This window comes from Anomaloglossus baeobatrachus, chromosome 4, assembly GCF_048569485.1.
Source record: "Anomaloglossus baeobatrachus isolate aAnoBae1 chromosome 4, aAnoBae1.hap1, whole genome shotgun sequence".
NCBI classification, from domain to species: Eukaryota; Metazoa; Chordata; class Amphibia; order Anura; family Aromobatidae; genus Anomaloglossus; species Anomaloglossus baeobatrachus.
The window spans coordinates 226,610,415-226,630,673 of record NC_134356.1 but is presented as its reverse complement, the minus strand read 5'-3'; the positions used below and the strand labels follow the sequence as shown (position 1 = coordinate 226,630,673).

The window sequence follows — 20,259 nt, the reverse complement described above, 5'->3', positions numbered from 1 at the left end:
CCGAACATTACATATACATACAATATAATAATGTATAGTCTTATCCTCTTGTATTTTGTACATTAGAATACATTTATTTTGTTAAAAAAATAAAACCTTTTTCTGATTTTTTTTAGATTGGCAGTGATGCAGCAGAGAGTGAAACAAGACTCAATTAGAAATGCCACCTACACCGTGGACTGTGAGGACTTTGTACACGTGGTGGAATTCAATCCCTTTGATTCTGGGGGTGAAGGCTCCTTAATCGCCTATGGTGGCAATAGCTATGTGGTTGTGGCATCTTGCCGATTTCAGGTAGGTGCAAAGAAGGATTATTTCTGAATATAATTTATAATAACACTAAACAAGAGTAAGTAATATGTTTTGGTAAACGGTTAAAATGCCAAAACGTGTCACTGTTCAAATAATTCTGAACCTAACTGTATACAGTAGATATCATCTGCCATAATTTGTAAATACATTGTATTACATCACTTTCAAAATACAGCTTGTGTGATAGTCTAGAGCTGCATTCACACTTCTGCTGGTCACTATAGAAAACAGTTGACTAGCTTGTTGACAGATTCTTCACTAACCGTTTATTTGAGCTCCAAAAATGTCGCATGGGGGTGGTGATGATTTTTCTTGGATCAGCTTCCAATACAATTCTTGCCATAAGCCCGGGGCCACACGGGGGACTACTGCGATCCTCGCATGACACTCGGCTCACGCTGGCAGCACAGCAGGAGCCGAGTGTCACTGTGACTGAGGTCTGATCATGCGATCGGACCACCGCTGTGGGGGAGACGGGCAATGCTGAGGAGGGGCAGGCGGGATTGCTGGCTATTGCCATTCTCGCCCTGCACTCGGTAGACTGGTGTACCGCGAGTGCAGTGCGATTTTTCTCTTGCCCCATAGACTTGAATGAGTGCGAGAGAAACGAGGATCGCATTACAGTCGCAGCATGCTGCGATTGTTTTCTCGGTCTGATTAGGGCTGAGAAAATAATCGCTTGTGTGCTGACACATAGGCTAATATTGGTCCGAGTGGAATGCAATGTTTTATCGCACTCCACTGACTCAGATTTTCATGCTGTGTGTCTTAGGCCTAATTAAAAACAAGATATTTACCAAGCAAGGATCATTTAAAGATGCAAAATGATTTCAAAACAATAAAACAGCTCTATAATTATTAGCTATGAGCGAATTCTAAGGACGGCTTTGCACACCTGCGATGTCGGTGGGGTCAAATCGAAAGTGACGCACATCCGGCGTCACTTGCGATGTCGTAGTGTGTAAATCCTAGATGATACGATGAACGAGCGCAAAAGCGTCGTTATCGTATCATCGGTGCAGGCTCCGACATTTCCATAATGCCGGTGCTGCGACAGGTACGATGTTGTTCCTCATTCCTGCGGCAGCACACATCGCTGTGTATGACGCCGCAGGAGCGAGGAACATCTCCTTCCCTGCCGCCGGCCACAATGCGGAAGGAAGGAGGTGGGCGGGATGTTTACATCATGCTCATCTCCGCCCCTCCGCCGCTATTGGCCGCCTGCCGTGTGACGTCGCTATGACGCCGCACGACCCGCAGAAGCGGGTCGCCGGCCAGAGCGATGGCCGCAGGGCAGGTGAGTGCATGTGAAGCTGGCATAGCGATAATTTTCGCTACGCCAGCTATCACAAGATATCGTACCTGCAACGGGGGCAGGGACTATCGCGTGCGACATCGCAGCATCGGCTTGCGATGTCGCAACGTGCAAAGCCCGCCTAACTATTCGGGTTTGGATTATTCGTAACGAATCCCAAAGTAGTATTCCGGTATTCATCACGAGTAACGAATGATGAACCTAATGCAAGTCAAAGGAGAACTAGAGCATTTTCTTGAGGTTCCTCATTGACGTACATTAGATTCTTTACTAGTGACAGCCGGGAATAGTGCTTTGGGATTCATTCTGAATAATCTGAACCTGAGTAGGAAGTATTCGCTCATCACTAGTTATGTCTCTAGGCTTGGTCATACAGACTTGTCAATCTATTTGCTCTTAGTTATTTCAGGTGCCTAGTCATTTTAATTGCTTTAAGGGGTTTTCCCACAAACACATTTGATTTTAATCAACAGATATTGGAATAATAATAATTTCCACAATTTGATGTGTTTTTAATAAAAACTTTTCCTGTGCTAAGATAATGTTTTATATGTGCCCCTGCTATAAATCTTCTGTCTTCTTGGTTCTTACATAGTGGTTAATGGGGCATCTTGCATAGTGGATACAGGCAGTACCCAATAGACCCCAAAGATTAACTTTTTTGTGTGTCAATCTGTGACAAAGGTCTTTAACACAAATCTTGACGAGCAAATCATTCCCTATTTCCATTTTTTTTTCCTTTTGAAAGTCGACCCTTCATTTGATAGCTGTGAGTTCTGTAAATGTACACTTTAATGATGTAGTGCTGGGGCTCTGGTAATGGAAAAATAATGTGAAACGTCAGAATTGACCACAAGAGTGGTCCTAGTTATACATTTTTCATGCCAAAAGAACACAGTCTGCCATGTTTCTAGATGCATCAAATGAAAAATGAATCTGGAGGGGAACGCAGTCTTCCTTAAATCATTCATTCAGCTTAAATGTGTGTCAAGCCTTTATATGTGCTAGCGAGACCTTTTGGATGTTCTTGAAAATGTTCAGTGACTTATTTATTAGTCCCAGATATGCAGTTCCTCTAACACAGAACTTCGTGTAGCAGTGGAGACTATAACTACAGCACAGAGCCAAGTAGAATAAGGGTTCGCTCAGTATTTAACGCTTAGTTTACCAGAACTTACAATCACTCTGTCAGCTTCATGCATTGTGAACAAAAAACCTTATTGCTATCATCGTTGAATAATTGATTTACTGCCGCAGCACAGCCCACCTAGTGTGTTTTCATCCAACTGGATACAGCTTTACAAGTTATTCACTTCTCTTAAAGGGGTTGTTCAGGTTTCAACCAATGACGTATCTGTAGGATAGATCATAAAAATGAGATTGGTTGGCAGTGGCGGAACACTACCAATCAAGCTACCTATTAACTACCGTGGCCAATTGTAAGCATTGTGCAGCGCAGAACAAAGCAGCCACGGATACTGAATCGGAGATAAGGTGCGGTACCTGGCAACTTGCACTAAACAACGTACAGGGATGCTTTACCCAATACTTCTGCATTTGACCACTGCCAATGGAACTAACAGCTGATAGGTAGGGGTGCAATCTATGGGACCCCAACAGCTGATAAGGGTGCCGTCTACTGGACCTCAAACAGCTGATAGGTAGGGGTGCAGTCTATTAGACCCCAACAGCTGATAGGTAGGGGTGCAGTCTATTAGACCCCAACAGCTGATGGGTAGGGGTGCAGTCTATTAGACCCCAACAGCTGATGGGTAGGGGTGCAGTCTATTGGACCCCAACAGCTGATAGGTAGGGGTGCAGTCTATTGGACCCCAACAGCTGATAGGTAGGGGTGCAGTCTATTGGACCCCAACAGCTGATAGGTAGGGGTGCAGTCTATTGGACCCCAACAGTTGATAGGTAGGGGTGCAGTCTATTGGACCCCAACAGCTGAAGGGTAGGGATGCAATCTATTGGACCCCAACAGCTGATAGGTAGGGGTGCAGTCTATTGGACCCCAACAGCTGATAGGTAGGGGTGCAGTCTATTGGACCCCAACAGCTGATAGGTAGGGGTGCAGTCTATTGGACCCCAACAGCTGATGGGTAGGGGTGCAGTCTATTGGACCCCAACAGCTGATGGGTAGGGGTGCAGTCTATTGGACCCCAACAGCTGATGGGTAGGGGTGCAGTCTATTGGACCCCAACAGCTGATGGGTAGGGGTGCAGTCTATTGGACCCCAACAGCTGATAGGGGTGCAGTCTATTGGACCCCAACAGCTGATAGGTAGGGGTGCAGTCTATTGGACCCCAACAGTTGATGGGTAGGGGTGCAGTCTATTGGACCCCAACAGCTGATAGGTAGGGGTGCAGTCTATTGGACCCCAACAGCTGATAGGTAGGGGTGTAGTCTATTGGACCCCAACAGTTGATGGGTAGGGGTGCAGTCTATTGGACCCCAACAGCTGATAGGTAGGGGTGCAGTCTATTGGACCCCAACAGCTGATGGGTAGGGGTGCAGTCTATTGGACCCCAACAGCTGATGGGTAGGGGTGCAGTCTATTGGACCCCAACAGCTGATAGATAGGGGTGCAGTCTATTGGACCGCAACAGCTGATAGGTAGGGGTGCTGTCTATTGGAGCCCCAACAGATGATAGGTAGGGTTGCAATCTATTTGACCCCAACAGCTGAAATGGGTGGTCTATTGGACCCTCAATAGCTGATAGGTGGGGGTCCAACAAATTTCACCCCTACCTATCTCATATTGTTGATATTTCCTCTTTAACCCCTTTAAGTAGGCATTTCTATGCAGGAACCCTCATTTAAAAAAAAAATGTGACTATTGCATTCTTTAATGATTACTTAATTGGATTGTCCATTTTAACCCTTTCATGACACTTTTTTTTTTATCCTTTCCTTACCGCGCCAAACTACAATTTATTGAAAATTTGTACATTCACACACTGCACATGTTGCTGATCTTAGACTGAAAATAAGTTCCATTTATCTGAAAAGGATTGTTTCATGTAAATGGGACAGTTGTAGAACTTTCTGCAGCAAAATCTTCAAATGGGTATGGGAATTCACCCCTAAAAGAAATATTGTTGAAGGTTGAATAGAAAAATGGAAAATAAAAGTACATAAATACATGTGTGGTCAATATAAAGGACTGGCACATGACTTATTCATTCCAAAGACAATACTAAGGACCAGGGGGCACTCACTGCGAGTGGAAGAAAAGCGATTCCGGCAGCTAAATAGGAAGGGGTTCTTTACAGTTAGAGTGGTCAGACTGTGGAATGCCGACCACAAGAGGTAGTAATGGCAGATACTATAACCGCTTTTAAAAAAGGGCTGGATGATTTCCTCAGTATGTACCACATTGTTGGTAATAAGTGACTTAGGGACAAAATGTAGAACTGGTGGAGGAAGGTTGAACTAGATGGACCTAGATCTTTTTTTTCAACCTATGTAATTATGTAACTATGTAAGTGTTGCACACAGATCTCCACAATGTGTAGAGGGGGGAATCCATCTGTAGTCTCAGGGAGACTGATAAAATCGGCTACAGATTAGGAGGAAAGCAGATGATGAAGAAATGAAGAACAGGCTTTAAGCTATGCTGATATATAAGATGTGCACTACCCTGGAGAGACACACAGCTTACATCCAGCCTATATTACAGAAAGAAACGCTCCCGCAATCTGAAACTAGAAACAGATTGCAAACACACGAAAATGAATTAAGAAATGAAAATAGCACACTCAAACCTCTTAATTTTTGGAATTCATCTATTGTGCAGAAATCCTCACATCTATACACATTCTCCATTGTGGCAGCCTCCGTGGAGAAGGGAAATAATTTTTCATGTGTACTTTTTAATTTTTTTTTTCAGGCAGTGATTAAATCACATTAAAGTGGTACCAGGCATCAACATGGCAGAGACGCGCTGGTTACCAGCTTATTACATCTGATTAACAGCAAACACAATGGCCCTACAGCCAGTGCCAACTATTATCCTATAGCACTATACACCATATTAAGATATCTTATTATGTCATTAAGAATCAGTCATTTTACACTTGTTACTATAATTTATTTTTCAGATTGAAGGCTTTACATGATTTTATTGTATAGATGAGCCAATAAATGTTACATATGATAGAATTATCTGCACATTGTAACTTTATTTCCATGCACACCCGAACATCGAAGTGGCAGAATTAATTTGGTAACAACCATCCTTAATACTTCTAGTTGGCATCGATTTACCACCATTACTCCTATCTATATAATGCAACATATGTGTTTGCTGCTGTAACTATCACCACTCTACAAAAACAGCAAGAGATAGGTCAGGAGTATTAAGATCCAAGATGTTAATATGGCAAACTCACCGTCACATCTGTGCCTTGTGGAAGGTGCCAATGCTGTGTTCTCTCTGCTGTGCTTCATTCACTATGCAGTCTTCTTGCACATGTTTCTTACCGGTCTGTTCGGTAATCTAGGTTCCAACCTTACAGCAAACTGCAGTCTTCTGCCCTTCGTGTGGAGTAGAACACAATCTTCAGTAGTAGTGGTGACCTGTCTATGGTGCTGCAGTGTAAACCTCTGCACACAGCTCTGTTGTCTGTGGGTAACTAATCTATGGGTTGATTTTTTTTTTTTAATTTTTTTTTTTTTGTACAGCCAATGGGACGTGGTAACTGCTAGATTGCTAAGCAATACGTCATAAAGTGGGATGATTGTCCATTTAAATTTTTGTCTGCTTCACAGAAATAGACGTGCATATCGTAGAAATAGGAATAAAAAAGATCCCAAGGACGATATCCTAAATAATGTGTAGGGATAAATTCTGTAGAATATGAAGTCATAAATTGATACTAAGGGGTACTTTGCACACTACGACATCGCAAGCCGATGCTGCGATGCCGAGCGCGATAGTCCCCGCCCCCGTCACAGCTGCGATATCCTTCTGATAGCTGCCGTAGCGAACATTATCGCTACGGCAGCTTCACATGGACTCACCTGACCTGGGACGTCGCTCTGGCCGGCGACCCGCCTCCTTATTAAGGGGGCGGGTCGTACGGCGTCACTGCGACGTCACACGGCAGGCGGCCAATAGGGGCGGAGATGAGCGGGATGTAAACATCCCGCCCATCTTCTCCCTTCCGCATATCCTACGGGAGCCACGGTGACGCCGGTAGGAGATGTTCCTCGCTCCTGCGGCTTCACACACAGCGATGTGTGCTGCTGCTGGAGCGAGGAACATCGGACCATCGCGTCAGCGTAATTATGGATTACGCCGACGCTACACAGATGATACGATTACGACGCTTTTGCTCTCGTTAATCGTATCATCTAGGCTTTACACACTACGATGTCGCCTGCGATGCCGGATGTGCGTCACTTTCAATTTGATCCCACCGACATCGCACCTGCGATGTCGTAGTGTGCAAAGTACCCCTAAGGGCGTGTACCACATCCATAGAGGGATTGTGTGGAGAGCGTTGCTAGAAAGGTGGGACCACTTACCACTACCCTAGGATGGCAATAACCAGGAGACTGAGTGGTGTTTGAGGCCCATAGTTCAAGCATGCCACACAGTTCTATCCCGTATATTGAAGAGCATGCGCACTTGCTCCACATTCAGTGTCGCAACTGAGACGCCTCTGCTGACTGCGTGTCCAGCTAAGCTGACAAACCATGGTGCTGGTAGCGTGTTACGTCACAATCAAGTATGCGTTTTGTAACTACTCGGGTTCCTTCATCAGGGTAGTGCTAACGGACCCAGAGTTCCGAAACGCATTGGAAGGAAAGGGCCTCTTGCGGCATCCGTACTTGGTCATGATTTCATGCTCCCAGCTCCAACGTTCAGTATTGAGAAAGGATTCTGTATGAACCTGAAATGCGTAAATAAAAGCTACTTGTAGTATTACCACATGTGTAACTACTCCTCCTTTACTGCAGCGTGGTCTACCAGAAAGTTTATCTCCTACTTCTCCTGGAAGTAGGGCTGTGGAGTAAGCCAAACCTCCGACTCCTCAATTTCCCTGATTCCGACTCCAGCTCCTTCATACATGACTCATGTTTGTGATAAATTTACTGAAGTAAATGGTAACATCAGGCTTTTAAGTATTTTTATGGTGCAATAAACACACTGTATAGATTGAACATAAATATATTTCTTGGAATGCAAGTTTAGAACACAGAAAACTTTAATAAATTGTAGATATGCAGTAAGTGGGGAAAAAAAAACGGTCTTTAACAAAAATGTACGAAATAACATTTATTCTGAGAAATAGTATTGCATCCATCAGATCCTCCTTCATAGATGACCTCAAATCTGACCTAATTATTTTAAATCTAGAGAACAACCTCTCAACACTAACTTGGGTTGGTGGCAAAGCGGTTACCAAATGGGCAGCATCCCTAACCATTTCAGGGTGTAAAGGAATTGCCTCATGTACAGTCAGTTTTGAATAGTTGAACTCTTCTACTTCTTTTAGAGCAAGTGAAACATTTTGAATAAATATGGTCAATCTGTTTGCTATGGGAGTGGAATATTTTTTTTCCCTGTAGCAATGCTTTGCCTGCTCCATGTCATTTAAATACTTTTCAAAATAAAACTCATCTGATGATCTGAAGATACGGCAGCAGTAGCACTGTCAGGATCCAAGTCCTCTTGCTCTTGGCAGTCTTGTAGCCCACTCATCCTAACTGCTACCTCTGTCAGAGCTTCTATTTCTTTAGTAAGCTGTTGATCATCCAGAAATATACAATGACTTGGGTCCACATACACAGCTGCCAGATGAATTTTATTTTCTATTAGCAATTTTCTCTCTCTGTTTCATTGAAGCAGCAATGCCATCTGAGATTAACCGCCTCTTGAGACAGGCAAAACTGCAAGTTCTTCCACTCCTTTATGAAAATGCTGAGCGTTCCTCAGCTTGTAATTTTTTAGTTACTGCAAATGGTTGATGAAGCAATTCCTTCAATTCAGCCAAGTGTGTCCATTGACCTTCATTTAGTGTTACCTGAGGGTTGGCCATATCTTCAAAAAAGGGTTTCAGCTCAATCATTAAATAAGTGCTGCCTCACCTGGTGGCTCCTTTTCGAGCATGTCTCTTCAAGATGGAATCAATTTTATTTTTTTTTTTTGCAGTTATAACCAATTCCTCACTTTGCCAATCAGAGTTGCAGCATGTCCCTCTTGCAGACGATCTTATTGCCAGCTGCAACCTGTGCACTACACTGCACATGTCATAAATAGGAGAGAGATGTGAAGAAGCTTCAACAAGATCATCTAATACTAAAGGATAATTTTGCTGATTATTGAAAGCTTGACTTGCTTCCCTTAATCCTACTTTGCTGTTCACTCTAGAGTCTCTAGTAGTTCTGAGGTGATTGCAGGCATTCTTGTCTTTTTTTTTTTTTTTAACCCTTATCTGTAGAGGAGGAGCTTCACTACTTATATCATGTAGCTGAAGGGCAGCACAGATTCATCTCAACTGAAAGCTTAGATTCTTTGATCAGGAATAGAACAGACATTTATAGGACATTTCATAACTTTTCCAAATTCTTATGAAAGAATATTCATCACATTCTGCATTGAACCATTGTATCCAATTTATTATACATTTTCGGAGTCGGTCAATTTTATGCCAACTCTGACTCCACCAAAATGGACTCCGACTCCATAGCCCTGCCTGGAAGGGCTGTGAGAGTCACAATCACTGAAGAAACAGTATGGCTGCAGCAGCCTGACTGAGAACTGGATCTGAACAACTGGATTGTCCTGAAAAAAGGGTTGTTTCACTCCGAAATGCGTCACCAAATAAATGCCTATTTAGGATGTGTCGTCCTTGGTTTCCATTTCCATGGTGGAGCAGATTAACCCGTTCCTTCCAGTTGTTTAGAATTTTTATTATAAAGCACAAAGCTTCGACAAAACAACTAAAAACATTGCGGAAATGGGGCCAAAGTCTATTTCTTAGGTCATATATGGCACTGAGATAAAACCCATTATAATCGAGAGAGCCTTGTATAAATACCGAATGTCCAAAATAGATGTGAATAAACGCTACCTCTAAAGTAGTCTCAAAGTCGATAAAAAGAATTGGGCAACATAGTAGCTATGGACAATGATCCATAAATAGTACAGTATAGAAAAAAAAAAGTAATCAAGAGCAAACAGTAAAAAATATTTCTTAAAGTGTTATGTATGGTCATTGTGAAAGTGTTATGTGGGAATAAAGACCCTAAGCGTATCACCAGGTAGAATGACTTCCCCTGAAAAAGTAGGGTAATAGTAATTTTTCTATAGCGCCAACATATTCCGCAGCACTTAATATTTCAGAGAGTACTTGTACAGACAATAAGGACTTACCTCTAAGGAAGCCACTTCTTGTAGTGATATGCATGGGGTCCTCATTCCCACATTATCTTAATAGTTACGAAGCTTATAAAGATGACCATCAAAGTATTCGGGGTAAAAACACCCTTTGAAGAATGAAAAGGTGTCTTATATTAGTGTCTGTATATCGCAATATGTTTTACTATTCTTTCTAATCTAGAATATATGTAATGTGTGATACAGGAAGAAGATTCCAGCGTACACGGTATAGAGTTCAAGGTTCTCAAAACATTTAATCATGGAGCAAGAGTTGATGCCATAGCGTGGAGTCCAGAAACAAAGTGTGATGCGTTGCCTCCCCTCCTAAGGTACGACTATTACCCACTTTATGATATTAATGGAACACTCTCATCAAAAAGTGTCCATATTGTTTAGGGACTTGTCCAGTGGGATGGATTCTCTAAGTTGTAGGTCAATATGAGCAGCATATATTGGAGACCATAATAAAGTGGAGCTGGACTTTACTATTTATGGTATTCATGTGGATCAATAACGACAATGACAGCAGAACGGCAAGCAGAACTGGAAGCTGCTGACCAAGAAGTACGGATTGTACATGAACAACAGAAATGTGTGCAGCTAAACACACAAGAATAGCAGGGATGTACAGGCACACTAGTGTTTTGTTACGAGACAAACTATCAGGTACCTTCATAGCACACAATGATTAGCGCAACACCAAGAATAATTTAGCAGAGTTGGTAATCTGAAATTTTAATACAGCAAAATTGTAGGTGTGGACAACACGCATAGAACGAGTCAAGTGGAAGGTGAAGTTAGACTGGCAAACGTAATAACCTCGAACTATAGTACGAGTAGTAGTGGGCTGCTGATAAGTCTTTGGCTTTGGGATCTCTTTTTGTTTCTATGGAAACGAATGTTACAGCACATGAAAGCCTTATGTGTCTAATATACTATGTTTTGCGTTTGTTGCTTATGGCAACAGTGTTCTGCGCATGCGGGAAAACAAAATGGCAGAGTCTAATGCAATATTCACAGCAACAGAGAGCAGAGGAGCGATAAAATTCTTGTTTCTGAAAGGAAAGTCCGCAAAGGATATTCATGGGGATATGTCACAGACATTGGTGGATCAATGCCCTTCATATTTCACAGTAAAGAACTGGGTTGCCAAATTAAAAATGGGCTACTTCAGCACCAATGATGAGGAACGTTCTGGACGACCGAGAGCAGTGGATGTTCTGGAGATCGTCGATGCTGTGCACAACCTCATACTGGAGAATCGACGAATTTCCCGTGAATGTGTTTGTGTCATTATCCATGAACATTCTTTGTGGGTGGAGCCAAAGACTTATCAGCAGCCTCTCGTACCTGAATACTCAGGCATGACATAGCTAGCTGAGCCGGCCTTGGATGATGACATCAGAACTGCTTGCTGGGTTAGCCTAGTAACCTGGCCAAACTAGCACAGGGGGAGCCAGCCATGGGGAATGGAAGAAAAGCCTAAAGACCACTTTACACACAGATAAATCTGCGGCAGATCTGAGGTTGCAGTGACATTGTGGACAATCAGTGCCAGGTTTGTGTCTGTGTACAAATGGAACAATATGTCCATGATTTCACTGCAACCACAGATCTGCCAAAGATTTATCTCTGTGTGTGATGGGGCCTTTAGGTTAGAGCTGAAACCGGTGAGTAACGATATTTGTATTTTTTTTATATATATGAATTTCAGTAAGGTTGTGGTTTTTTTTTTCCAGAACCCCTTTTAAAAATGAAAACTGCTTCACTTTTTTCTTTTAAACCAATTTATTTAAAAATCTCTTCTATCTTTATTTTCTAACTTACTTTATGCTACAATAATTCTGTTTCAACAAGGGTTGTTCAGTTAGATTTTTATTATTTCCATATACTCGGTTAGGAAATTCTGAGTTAGAGAGGTCTCCTGATCAGAGCTCTCAATTCGGGACTAAAGTGGAGAGCTTCACATGCGGAGTATGCTTCGCTTTCAGTCACTGACAGCTACAATTAAGCAACATCATCCAGCCCAAATGTCCATTTAGACGCCCATACATGTCCTGATTTTTTTCTGTGACATCCAGCCATAGATTGACATAGGAGACAATGATTTTTACTATTTACAGCATTAGCATTGTGCTGTTGTACATTGTACAGGCGATCAAACAATTACAGGTTCAAGACCCCCCAAGAGATACTTTCAACTGGGGGTGATTCTAAAATTATATATTTATATTTTAGAATCATCCCCAGTTGACAGTATCCCTTGGAGGACTTGAACCTGTAATTGTTTGATCTTCTGTACCATGTACCGCAGCACAATATTGCTGCAAATAGTGTACAGTTAGGTCCAGAAATATTTGGACAGTGACACAAGTTTTGTTATTTTAGCTGTTTACAAAAACATGTTCAGAAATACAATTATATATATATATAATATGGGCTGAAAGTGCACACTCCCAGCTGCAATATGAGAGTTTTCACATCCAAATCGGAGAAAGGGTTTAGGAATCATAGCTCTGTAATGCATAGCCTCCTCTTTTTAAAGGGACCAAAAGTAATTGGACAAGGGACTCTAAGGGCTGCAATTAACTCTGAAGGCGTCTCCCTCGTTAACCTGAAATCAATGAAGTAGTTAAAAGGTCTGGGGTTGATTACAGGTGTGTGGTTTTGCATTTGGAAGCTGTTGCTGTGACCAGACAACATGCGGTCTAAGGAACTCTCAATTAAGGGGAAGCAGAACATCCTGAGGCTGAAAAAAAAGAAAAAATCCATCAGAGAGATAGCAGACATGCTTGGAGTAGCAAAATCAACAGTCGGGTACATTCTGAGAAAAAAGGAATTGACTGGTGAGCTTGGGAACTCAAAAAGGCCTGGGCGTCCACGGATGACAACAGTGGTGGATGATCGCCGCATACTTCCTTTGGTGAAGAAGAACCCGTTCACAACATCAACTGAAGTCCAGAACACTCTCAGTGAAGTAGGTGTATCTGTCTCTAAGTCAACAGTAAAGAGAAGACTCCATGAAAGTAAATACAAAGGGTTCACATCTAGATGCAAACCATTCATCAATTCCAAGAATAGACAGGCCAGAGTTAAATTTGCTGAAAAACACCTCATGAAGCCAGCTCAGTTCTGGAAAAGTATTCTATGGACAGATGAGACAAAGATCAACCTGTACCAGAATGATGGGAAGAAAAAAGTTTGGAGAAGAAAGGGAACGGCACATGATCCAAGGCACACCACATCCTCTGTAAAACATGGTGGAGGCAACGTGATGGCATGGGCATGCATGGCTTTCAATGGCACTGGGTCACTTGTGTTTATTGATGACATAACAGCAGACAAGAGTAGCCGGATGAATTCTGAAGTGTACCGGGATATACTTTCAGCCCAGATTCAGCCAAATGCCGCAAAGTTGATCGGACGGCGCTTCATAGTACAGATGGACAATGACCCCAAGCATACAGCCAAAGCTACCCAGGAGTTCATGAGTGCAAAAAAGTGGAACATTCTGCAATGGCCACGTCAATCACCAGATCTTAACCCAATTGAGCATGCATTTCACTTGCTCAAATCCAGACTTAAGACGGAAAGACCCACAAACAAGCAAGACCTGAAGGCTGCGGCTGTAAAGGCCTGGCAAAGCATTAAGAAGGAGGAAACCCAGCGTTTGGTGATATCCATGGGTTCCAGACTTAAGGCAGTGATTGCCTCCAAAGGATTCGCAACAAAATATTGAAAATAAAAATATTTTGTTTGGGTTTGGTTTATTTGTCCAATTACTTTTGACCTCCTAAAATGTGTAGTGTTTGTAAAGAAATGTGTACAATTCCTACAATTTCTATCAGATATTTTTGTTCAAACCTTCAAATTAAACGTTACAATCTGCACTTGAATTCTGTTGTAGAGGTTTCATTTCAAATCCAATGTGGTGGCATGCAGAGCCCAACTCGCGAAAATTGTGTCACTGTCCAAATATTTCTGGACCTAACTGTATATTATGTATGTACGTACGAGTATATATATATATATATATATACGTGTGTGTAAGGGCTATTTGACTAAGAAGGAGAGTGATGCGGTGCTACGCCAGATGACCTGGTCTCCACAGTCACCAGACCTGACCCCAATCAAGATGGTTTGGGGTGAGCTGGACCGCAGAGTGAAGGCAAAAGGGCCGACAAGTGCTAAGCATCTCTGGGAACTCCTTCAAGACTGTTGGAAGACCATTTCCGGTGACTACTTCTTGAAGCTCATCAGGAGAATGCCAAGAGTGTGCAAAGCAGTAATCAAAGCAAAAGGTGGCTAATTTGAAAAGCCTAGAATACAAGACATAATTTTCAGTTGTTTCACACTTTAAGTATTTTACTCCACATGTGTTAATTCATAGTTTTGATGCCTTCAATGGGAATCTACAATTTTAGAGTCATGAAAATAAAGGAAACACTGTGAATGAGAAGGTGTGTCCAAACTTTTGGTCTGTACTGTATGTGTATATGTAGTATATGTAGTGTGTGTGTGTGTGTGTGTGTGTGTGTGTGTGTATATATATTATATAAAGCTGTGTGTGTGTGTGTGTGTGTGTGTGTGTGTGTATATGTCCGCTAAAGGAATCCGCACAGTCGCATTTACAATCACAAAATTTTGCGCAGACGCCTCATGTGACCCAGGGAGTGTCGTAGACTATGTTTTGATGGGAAAATGTAACCCCGCGCTTTAGTTACACTCCATGAAACCTGCCTCCATTAAAGTCAATGGAGCTGCGAGCTATTAGGTTATTAATAGCAGCTAAGAGTGGTTGCTATACGTACAAAATAAATTGTTAGTGTAAGAAGCTTATGTGTGAGGTAACAAGATGTCGGTGGGGAGACGGATAGAAAGAGGCAGACAGAGGTAGACACACACAGACAAGGAAAGAGACAGACAGACAGGGAAAGAGGCATAGACAAGTAAAGAAACAGGGAAAGAGACAGATGGGGAAAGAGACAGAGAAAAGGAAAGAGACAGACAAGGAAAGAGACAAGGAAAGGGAAAGAGACAGAGAAGTAAAGAGACGGGGACAGAGACAGACGGGGAACGAGACACACACATCAGAGACAGTTACTATTCCGGGCAACGCCCGGTTACTACAGCTAGTATATATCTGAGATGTGATGTTTCTTGTGCCGGTCGGTCCTGAGGAAGGGAGCTGAGCCTCCAGAAACGCGTAGACCTGTGCAAAATAAAGTTACATTAATCCTACAATTTCATCAGTGATCATTGTCGCGGTGAATAAAAGCCCTTTTCTACCTCTCTGTTAGCTACATATTCATTAGCATCTTATCACGACTACAAGGACGTGCTTACATATTAAGGGGAATCCGACTAGCCAAAGGAAATAACGCCCTTGTAACTACTCCCTGCTCTCATTAGCATACTATAAAAGATCTTTAGAAATACTTTTTCTAAAAATCTCTTTATCTATGCTAGTGTATACAGGGACGGTTAGGCAGGGATTAGCAATATACACCCAGAACTGCCCGTGGTCCTGGGTGCATATTGCACCTGACAGGTTCCCTTTAAATACAAAACAACCGAACGGGATGAATTTCTGTCATGACACTATTATAATATGTTAGATTTATATTTCTATTGTGAGTAAATACTTAGAATTGTTAAATTTAATGTGCCAGCACTCCTCATTGGTTGATATTATTTTAAATAATGTCTTAACATACTATGCTAATATCTCTATCACAAAGGGCACATGCAGCCATTGTACCCTAATCTTCCTCGGTTTCTACATTGTTTTCATATGTGTACTGTTGGACAGCATAATATACAGGTCCCACATACATATGCGAAGTTGGACTATTGCTTCATTGCGGTGATTCTCATCCATTATTTGTACTATGATGTCTTTACCAGCATGGACTGACGTGACAGCGCCTACTTCAACATGCTGTAACTCAGTCGACAGCCGCAATCCTTGTCTTGTTTTTAAACCGAACTGTTTGATAGACAAAACCTTTGCCACAATCTAGCCCATGCTAGAGTCTGATTGCAAGTGTCAATGACCTCTACCCTCAGCTGCTGATTCACAATTTTAGTATTCTTCTGCTGGTTAGAGTGCAGTATAATGCAAAAGACAGCTGTTACTAGTCAACAAGGGAGGGGTGGATACCAATAAGCCAGGACACTTCCCTCGCTCAGGAACGCCCAAGACACACTTGGCAGCTCATTAGTATTCTATGTGAGTGATTGAAATGTATCCTTAGGATAGTTTGACACATCTATCCACAGGTCTCCTGACCAAAAAACAACAGCCTCATAGAAATATACAACCCCAATTCAAAAGATAATGTTCAAACACTGTGTAAAATGTAATGAAACAAGAATGCAATGATTTAGAAATATTTTAGCCATATGATATTCACAACAGAACACAGATCAGAAGTTGAAAGTTTTTTTTTTTTTCTTTTCTTCAAATGAAATGGAAAAATGTCTAACTCTTAGAAATTGATGGCAGCCACACATCTCAAAATGATTAACTGAAGCCTGAAAAAGTAAGGAATACGAATGAAAAATGTAGATAGTCAGTCATTTTTCAACTTAGTCACATCACTGTCTAAAACAGGCATGTTAGAGAGGCAGAGTCTCTCCGACGCAAAGAGGGTTAGAGGTCTGTGAAGAACTGCTTCTAAAACTGGTGGAACAGGTTCAGAGCACATATTCTTTAAATTTTAGAGATTCTGGAAAAATCCATGCACACAAGGTTTATTCGGTGGTGGATATCACTACATGGGCTTCAGGAATACTTCCAGAAACTGTTTGAACACAATTCATGGTGTAATTCTCAACTGCAAGTTAAAGCCATATCATGCCAAGAGGAAGCCATCCACATGTCTACACAATCCATAAACTCTGCCATCTTCTCTAAGTCAGAGCTCATTTATAATGGACTGAGGCAAAATGCAAAACTGTTCTGTGGGCAGAAGGATCGATTATTTGATTTTTTTTTTTTTTTTATGGAAACAACCGACTCCATGTTTTGCAGACTCTAGAGGAGGGTGACCATCCAGCTTATCAGTACATAGTTCAAAAGCCTAAATCTAAGATGTGTGAGGACAGCCTTTGGTTTGGGTAGATTAGACATATTGAAAGGCTCTATATACAGGTTTTAGAAGAACATATGCTCCCATTCTGTAGTCCGTTTCAGGGAAGGCCTTTTATATTTCAGCAAGCTATTGGCTTGCTGAACTATACAAGGCCTTCCCTGAAACGGACTACAGAATGGGAGTAAACCACAAACTGCATCCATCAAAACAGCATGGCTTCTCAGAAGAAGAGTTGGCGATGAACTGACCCCCTGCAGTCCAGACCTTTCACTAATAGAAAACAATTGATGAATTCTGAAACAAAAAATTAAGCAAAGAACACCCAGGAACATTGAACTGCTAGAATCCACATCAGACAACAATGGGACAACATTCCTCTCCCAAAACTCCAGCAATTGTTCTCCTCCCTTCCCAGATATTTACAGACTGATGTAAAAAGGAAAGGGGATACTACTCAATAGTAGACATGGCCATGTCCCAACTTTTTTGAGAGATGTTGATGCCTTCAATTTTTAATTAGGTTTTTTTTTTCCAATGAAAGGCATCTGTGTTCTGTTGTGAATAAAATATGGCTGATCGAGATTGCCAAACCATTGCATTCTTGTTTTTATTTTACACAACGTCCTGACTTACCTGGAATAGGGGGTTGTACGAGGCTGGTGAGTTCAGATTAGGAGACCGTTGCATGGTCTGTACTTATGTCGGAAATGTTAGTTTTATGGAATTGGCCTTATCCTAACGGTATGATTAAAGCACCACTCCAGCTTTTTTTTTTAATTGCACCCCTGGAGTGGTGCATTAAATTGAAGTCCCCTCCCCCCTGTCTTATACTCCCCTTCTGGTGACTTTATCTTTATCGCCACCACTTTTGTCCATCTCCAGCTATTTGTAACCTGCCGGCAGTGTTTGCTGGATCTCGCCAAGGGTTACAACTCTGAGACCCTCTTTTTGGCTCTCATACAAATGTATTGGGAGCTTGTGATGTAACTTCTGACTTACGGCCAGTCAGACACAAGATGGTGCCGTGGGACCATTGGAAGGTGAGTATAAGTCCAGGGGCAAGGGGCTTACATTTATAGCACTGAAAAAAAAATGGTGCTGTAAACTTGATACTTCAAGACCTAATTCACAATCTGCACAAAAACAATAACTCACAGTGCTTGTAAATTTATTCAATTTTTACTGTAGATTTCTTTTATATATTGTAATTGAAAGCTATACTACTTTTTTTTAACCTAGGTTTTGTACAGCAGCAGGCGATAAAACGTTAAGGGTTTTCACTTCCGATTTCCATGAGCACCATGAATACAAGGTATGAACGTTAGCTGGTTTTAAAAAGTATTGTCACAATGTTCTCAATGTTACTATGAGTCCTTCATGAATCAGATAGTGACATTTTGGATCACTCAAAACATTATTTCTGTTTAGACTAAATAGTCATTGTTACCAGTAAAATCTGATTTAGGTTGAAGGTTACAATTTAGGGTTCACCAATGAATTTGTAACTTTTATGTGACACAAAACATTACAATGAACACAGAGTGCTAAGACAACATACATTGTGTATTTTAGAGTAAGATATGTATCCTAAATAGCAGAGCCATATGGGTCCTATGTAAATTGTTAGTAATCTTCCAAACCATTATCAATAATTATTTTCCTATTTGGTATTATTCTTCAGGTTTTCTATTGGCTTCTGCCATAAAACCATGTAAAGTGGATTAAAATAACTTGTAAACTTGTTCATATTTGAAACATTGAGATATATATATATATATAATATATATATATATATATATATATATATATATATATATATATATATATATATATATATATATATATATATATATATATATATATATATATATATATATATATATATATATATATATATATTTGCACTTATATGGTTATCTGTTATATGGATATCTGAAATCTGACTCTAGATACTGCGATACTGCAATGTCAGTAAGCCATTGCAGGTTATGTTGCTCTATGGATTGTTTGTAAGATTTTGGAGGGGGGGGGGTTTGTTGTTCCAAGATTTAGAAGCATGCGAATTATTTTAATGAACTGTTTGATAGACTTTAAATATAACAATACTTGATAAAGGAAATGGATATCTTGTGGGACATTTTTCTTTAAAGTGAACCTGTCAGGTGCAATATGCACTCAGAACCATGAGCAGTTGTGGGTGCATATTACTAATCCCTGCCTAACCGTCCCTGTATACAGCAGCATAAATAAAGGGATCTATAGAAAAGGTATTTCTAAAGATCGCTAATAAGAGCAGGAACTAGTCATAAGGGCATTAGTTCCCTGGGTGTTAGTTCCCCTGGCTACTGGGCCCCATTTGCATGGTAGTACACCCCTATGGGCGTACTAACATGCTAATGCATGCGCAGCGTCACAGAATGATCTCACTCACCTCTCTGTTTCCATCACATTCAATGCTGGATTTTGGCTCAGTGCACATGACCCTGGAGGTTTGGTCATGCGCACTATGAAGCCGGGTGTATGTATCCAGGCTTCAAACTGAAGTAGTGTGCATAACCAGAAGTCCGTGAGCCGAAATCCACCGTCAGACGTGATGGCGACGTAGAGGTGAGTGAGACCATCCTCTGACGTTGCGTATTTATTTGCATGTCAGCACGCCCACAGGGGTGTACTAACATGCTAATTGAGCCAACTAGCAAGGAAAGCAACGCTCTTGGAACTAGTCCCCTCACTCATTAGCATACGGTAAAAGATCTTTATAAATCCTTTTTCTAAAGATCCCTTTATCTATGCGAGTGTATACAGTTACGGTTAGGCAGGGATTGGCAATATGCACCCAGAACTGCTCGTGGTTCTGGGTGCATATTGCCAATCCCTTCACTTTAAATGTATGTTTGTGCACAAATCATTTTTGCAATTGAGTTTTATATAGAAAAATGCACAGTTTTCCTACAGTGGCTATAGAATTCTTATTCCTCCTTTACTCACACATGACGGCTTATTCTAAAAAGTTACCTGAAATGAGGTGTGTTTTAATTTACGGGCATCCATCGGCCCATCTGATTGGCAAATTTCTTGGAGAAACAAATGGGTATATTATGAATTTGGCATACAAGGCTCAATATCTTAATATGGCAAGA

General features: G+C 41.3%; 2 protein-coding genes across 3 annotated transcripts in view; one reads left to right on the top strand and one right to left on the bottom strand.

The window, feature by feature from the left end:
• PARPBP (PARP1 binding protein) overlaps positions 1–6,146 on the bottom strand; it is a 59,778-nt gene extending 53,632 nt beyond the window's left edge. Inside the window, exon 1 of the mRNA XM_075344710.1 lies at positions 6,025–6,146. The gene's annotated coding sequence lies outside the window, so the exon portion shown is untranslated. The remainder of the gene's footprint in view (positions 1–6,024) is intronic.
• NUP37 (nucleoporin 37) overlaps positions 1–20,259 on the top strand; it is an 81,952-nt gene that overhangs the window by 12,830 nt on the left and 48,863 nt on the right. For both annotated transcript variants that reach the window (XM_075344712.1, XM_075344713.1), the window contains exons 2-4: positions 117–294; positions 10,227–10,351; positions 18,359–18,431. In XM_075344712.1, coding sequence (XP_075200827.1) covers positions 127–294; positions 10,227–10,351; positions 18,359–18,431 — 366 coding nt within the window. In that variant the 5' untranslated portion in view covers positions 117–126. The remainder of the gene's footprint in view (positions 1–116; positions 295–10,226; positions 10,352–18,358; positions 18,432–20,259) is intronic.